Source organism: Odontomachus brunneus, unplaced genomic scaffold, assembly GCF_010583005.1.
Source record: "Odontomachus brunneus isolate Ranch 3 - 2012 unplaced genomic scaffold, Obru_v1 Obru_scaffold_043, whole genome shotgun sequence".
NCBI lineage: Eukaryota > Metazoa > Arthropoda > Insecta > Hymenoptera > Formicidae > Odontomachus > Odontomachus brunneus.
The window spans coordinates 922,853-928,882 of record NW_022639493.1 but is presented as its reverse complement, the minus strand read 5'-3'; the positions used below and the strand labels follow the sequence as shown (position 1 = coordinate 928,882).

The window sequence follows — 6,030 nt, the reverse complement described above, 5'->3', positions numbered from 1 at the left end:
TATATATGTATATATATATATATATATATATATATATATATATATATATATATATATATATATATATATACACATTTGAGAGACAGTATTTTTTTCCTAGTAGCTTCGTCGCAAAACTGATCGTATTGTTTTTCGACGAGGCGAATTAGAAATTGGTTCACCGGTTAAAGGATCTTGATATTGTTTCTTATTTCTATACTCGTCCTTGCGTCGATGTCTTGACTACGCTAAAGTAATCCATATCGCAGATAGGCTGTTTTAATAACTACACGTGGATACTTCTCGGCTGCGAGGCCAGGCTTAGTATTGATTATTATTAGTAAGCGTGGATTCGGTATCGACATTGCCGGTGTCTCCGATGTGACTCAGGCGTGGAGCGAGGAACTTGCTCTATTCGTTTCGTATTCTCTGACATTCATTGATTGTATTGTTTTTTCTATTTGTCAGACTTCTAATAAAGAAGTCACGAGAAAAAGGAAAGGTAAACTGCAGACAATGAAATTTCTAAACATTCTGAGGTTTGTAATGCACGTGTTTTAGATAACATTCCCGCTATTTTAGTTAGAACTATGAGTCGAACAAAATTAAGGAGCCAGTAAGTTAGTTGCACTAAAGTTAACATAATTAGAATCCAGTTTGGCCCCGTTCTTTTGGAAAATTATAATCTTATGGATATTAGCTACAATAGAACGTTTTCTTTCTCTTCCTTTACAACATATAATTTTTATCTTTGCACAAATATATTTATGAAAACGAAATAAACTTTGTCCAAGAGATATATCTTTCTAAATAAAAATCCCAAATTGTCTAAATCTTAAAGTACTTTTCTTCCTGTTTTACTCGAGAAACCCATACTTGCGCGGAGCGAAAGAAGGTCAGATGGTTTCACGGAGATATCACAGTAGGAGTCATTACCGCAAATCGCTCGGTGCAATATCACAGGAGAGCAGTTTCCTCGATCACACGACGAGCGCTCACGTCCGACGTGAGAGCAATGCGCGCCAGATCTGCCAGATCACGAAGAATGCCGGACGAAACAGCAGCAGCAGCAGGAATAGTGAAGGAAACGAACGTGTACAGGTAGCCTCGCAGCCGCGCGTGCGACAATGAACAAATGACGCGACACGAGCCGCATGGCTTGCCAGAGAAACGCCGGTCTGCTCGCCGTCGGTTAAGCAAGCACCGAAGTTTGTTTGGCAAGAGGCTCCGCTTCGAAAGCCTCTCTGTGAGGACATGAGCGTTCAGCTTGGTTCGTGCCAACCGCGAACGACGCGGCGTCATTCCGCAGAGACAACGCATTGTGCGTCACCACCGTCACTCGTGAATTGCAATCGAATCCGACTGTCATATGTTGTCACCTTTCAACGCGCTACTAGTCTTTGTGTTCCTCGTTTTGCTCATTTTGCACCCTGTGCTGATTTAAAGAGCGCGATTTCAGTTGAGTAGATAGATTCAGATTTAAATTTAAGTTCAAAGATTTTGCACAATTATTTGGAATCATTGGCATCACCTCGAATTCGAGCTCCACGAGTCGGTGGCTCGGCGACTTTCCCTGCTAAATAGTCGAGATCTGTTCCGCCCGTTTGATCTCTACGACGATAAAACAGATGAATACAAGATTAGCGGTTAGTCGAGCACAATTTTTGCGAGAGGCGGGACAGGCTCGTTAGTCGCGGCACGATCGAAGCTGAAGGCCCACGTTGTGCTTTGCTTTTCGTTTGTTTTGCGTTGCATTCGTCGGGGTGGAAGGTATCGTGGGTGGTTTTTGTAATTGTTATAGTTGTAATAACTGTTATTTTTGTTAGTGTTATTGTTGTTGTTGTGGTAGGCGAAGCCACCGATGGAAAGGAACAACGGGTCGAGATTGTTAGGTCCAGATTGTGTTGGATCCAGATTGTTAGGATAAACACACACAGTTATGAACTTTGCGGGTTTTTGGAGTTTCTCGCCGAGTTTGGATGGCGTTATCGTACGTTTAATAAGTAAAATCGAGAACAGACCGCTGTTCGCTTTCAACCAGTGACTCCGTGTAATTGGGATACTCGTTTACACGAAAGAATAATAACGACAGAGTCATGCAGTGACATGCAAAGTGTTGCTGCACGGTTATACGAAAGTCGAGCGACGAAACTCTGTTTGAAATTCGCTCGACTGAAATTACGGTTAATCATTGCGCGCGAGTCAACGTCATAGAAATATACGTTTTATATCGCTACTAAGAAGTTTACCCGCGAAAAACTGTTCTCATACGATGATCTCGGATGAATCTTTATTTATTACCGTGCTTAAAAGACTTGATAGAATTACGTAAGAAAAATTTTACGTAATTGAATTGTGTTTTTGGCAAGAAATGATAAAATTATATAAAACGATGTGTATTTAGATAAACGTTTAATCGTCAAAAGTAAATCACGATATATAAAAGAAAAAATATTGACAATTTCTTTTTATATGATTTGAAATATGAGATATTGAAATTTTTGATAGAAATGATAAGTTTAGATAATCATATGGTATTTCCGCGAAATTCTCATGTATTTCTATCAGTTGGCTCTTTTAAGCAAGATAGGCAAACGAGGGATCTGGGATAAATTGTTCCGCGATGACTTTCCGCAAACCGTGCAGCCTGTTGTGAACGCTACAATCCATGCACTCCACTTCACTTTCTTCTACGTGTAACTTGATATCTCTTCTAAGTGCCTGGAAACTCCGCCACTATAGTGATCTACGCTCTCAAGTGTGCGCGCGCGTTTCCAGAAGATCTTTTTGACGAGCTTTACCTTGTCAGAGATTTTGATTCAGTCTCCTAATTCATAGAATCTCTCTCGAAAGACTTACGATTTCTCTTTAAAAGGTCTAATGGTCCTTGGAGTCCCACAGCCCTCTGATTCCGTGATCTTCGGATTCTTGGATCGCTTAGCTCCTCGAAACCTCTTACATTCGTACATATGTTATCTTATTAAGCTTTAAGAACTCGCTCCTTTAAGCACCTTTAAGCACCTTTAAGCACCTTTAAGCACGGTTTCCAGTCCCAAAATTTGAAATTCCTTTCTCGGATATTTTTAGAATATTCTCACCGTTCTGTACGTCTCCACGAGCTACAAGTATACTCTAAGATACTTTCTTTAAACAAACTAGTTACATTTAACGTGGGATTTGTCTGTTTCGGAAAACACGCGCACACGTGGTTCAGACATTTCCCGGGAACTCGAGAAGATCATCCTCGCTGCTCGCCGGCCGGCTCTCACTGTATCTGACGGTGCTGTCTGTTGGATGTACATGCTGCAATCCATGCCTTCTAAGGTAGAGGACGTTTCTCTATCGTACAAGCTCGCCTTCTATCGTGGTCTCGATTGCCTCCCGTCTTCCCGAGTATGACGATGTCTTGTTAGAATGGCGAGCAGGCGAAGTGTCTACGAAGGGGTTGTATCGAAGAAGAGTGAAGAAATAGAATGAAAGAAAAGTGCAAAGGTGACGAGTCAGACGGTGTGATAAAGGAAGGAGAAGAGGTAGAGAAAGAGAGAAAGATCGTGTAAAAAAGAAAGAAAGAGAGTCATGATCGGGTGGAATCGAGGAAGCGTATCGTTAAATCAATTGGATTGCGCAATGAATGTACGCCGACCGTCGCTCTAATCGTCCTTAACGTCATCGGTAATTACTTGAAAACTGTATAACAGTTGATTGTTGTTCTATGCAAAAATCATTGTGTGGAGTAATGTGTTGAACTATGAAGTACTACAATTACAGAAAGTAGCTCGTATTACACATTCAGTGATATATATATATATATATATATATATATATATATATATATATATATATAAACAAGAATATGATTTCGAGCGATTTTTGCTCCACGTTTCTGATATCGCGTGAAACTCGCGTGTGACGCCGGAGAATAATTCCTTCAATATGTTTTTACACACAAATAAAAATATACTCTTAAAATATTAGCAAAACTTTCGAGATTGTCTGTTCTGTTTTTGAAAATTGAAGTATCTCTGAAAATCGTCATGTGCGAGTTTGCAGTTCTCATTGTTCGTTACGTCGGTCGGAGATCATACCTCACGCAATTCACTGTGCTTCTCAACAGACTCTCGCGTCGAACGAAACTCGACCAGTCGCGTCGAACATTGTCGCATTAGAATGAGAGAAAAGACGTAATGAGGTGCACCGTTATGAGAAAAAATCCGAAAGCTAGAGTATCCACATTGTTCTTCCACTCTCTGTCATACTATTAGAGTAAAATAGTTAAACCATCATTGATGTTCTCAGACGACAGTTGAGTACATGCAACGACAACGCCGAGGAAGGAGCTCCCGATTCGTAATTTTCACTTTTCGATTCAGCGAAAAGCTTTCTTTTCTCAATACGAGGGTGAAATTTGGAGATTAATTAATATTCCTCTGGTGATAAAATGAAGCTGCATGAATGAAACGTACAATCCAATACAAAGGTATTGCAGAATTACATAATTGTAGGTAATTAATTTGTTCATCACAATGTGCTTCAAACAATTTCTATAAAAATAGATAGAAAGTTTCTTCAGTGGATTTGTTATATTAAACCGATTTTTCGTTACGGCTCAGAGCCGCACTTTACTCGTATATTACTCGATATATCGAAATTCAGTGCTTTATTTTGTTCGTGGATATCCTGTCTTGATATTCAATGAAATTCCTTCCTCGAGGTTCATGTCACAAATGCATTGCAACGATGGCCAGCCGTGCTTGCTCGAAGAGCAACTAACAGAGAACTCGGGCTCGGGCTCGCCGAGATAATCAGAGAAATCGACTGGACAGTCGGGATGATTTCTACACGAGAAACGCCTACGTAACTCTCGATGCTGTCTAAGGCCAGTGATCGGAACGAACGACGCACACGTACTGAGCGACTCTAAGGACGAGAATACCGAATCTCGTCCATTAACCGTGCAAATATTATCGCGACGATCTCAACTCTTGTCGATAAACCCTAAATACACGCACCGTAACGAGATTCATTAGAGACTTCATTCACGGAACATCCGTTCTGAATACGTTAAAAGTATAATCAATTTCATCTCGCAGTTTAAAGCTAATATAAGGGAGGAAACTATTGCATTCCGTAGCGTGCAATAACGAGACCCCCTATACAAGAATAAACGAACGGTCACTATTTTGTAGAGCTCTCTACTACTCTGCATGTATCTCTTATCCAACAGCCGATATATATAGTATATGCGTCTGAGCGTCCGCATTCTCTAAGATATGCAACTTCGATAAAATATCTATCTCATACAAATATATTTCTCTTCTACGCGATCCGACGGACCGGTAACACGCGCATCGCGAAATTAATGGTAACAATATAATGACAGGTCGATCGTCCCCGGATACTTTCATATGTCAGACTTTCGACCGTTTCTCTCATTTACACCTCTCTCTAAGGAGGGAATCTAGCTTATCTAGGGATCGAAGCCAGCTCGATCGTTCGTTCCGACGAGTGGTCGTGTTGTCGACTCGCTAGAATCTCTACGAAGGATATGATTGGACGCCACTGCGATGGGTGGATCGAGTTAATTGGTGTTATACGACGTGATCATTGCAACGTTCTACAAAGCAAGCTGAGGCTCCTAAGACGGCCGAGCGTAGAACAAGGATGGTCGACAGGATCAGCAGGAGTACGGGATTCGAGCGCGAGGTCGGGGGTACACGATTGCACATATCCTCCTCACAGAAGCACATGTGACCAGTGCCGGTACTTTCCATCATGCACACGTGGTCCACCATGAATAAGTTTATTTGTAGCTGCGATGTGCAGGTCCTCCTCACGCTTTCGTACGCTGCAAATAAAGGAGAACGATGAGCAGTAACTTAATTTCTGCGCCTCGGAAAATTAAAAGTATTTTATAGTGTGTTATCTCTATAATAGTTATATTTTATAAAGTAGAAAAGGAGATAGACGTGATATATCAAAACTAGAAAGATTTCTATTTTTGAAAATAGAAAGAATTCGATTATTTAAAATAAAAAAAAAAAAAAAAACATA

The 6,030-nt window shown here is 40.6% G+C and overlaps 1 protein-coding gene across 3 annotated transcripts in view; it reads right to left on the bottom strand.

The window, feature by feature from the left end:
• Positions 1 to 4,045: 4,045 nt before the first annotated feature.
• Positions 4,046 to 6,030, bottom strand: part of LOC116844592 (protein quiver) — a 14,953-nt gene continuing 12,968 nt past the window's right edge. For all 3 annotated transcript variants that reach the window (XM_032816345.1, XM_032816347.1, XM_032816346.1), the window contains one exon: positions 4,046 to 5,824. In XM_032816345.1, coding sequence (XP_032672236.1) covers positions 5,568 to 5,824 — 257 coding nt within the window. In that variant the 3' untranslated portion in view covers positions 4,046 to 5,567. The remainder of the gene's footprint in view (positions 5,825 to 6,030) is intronic.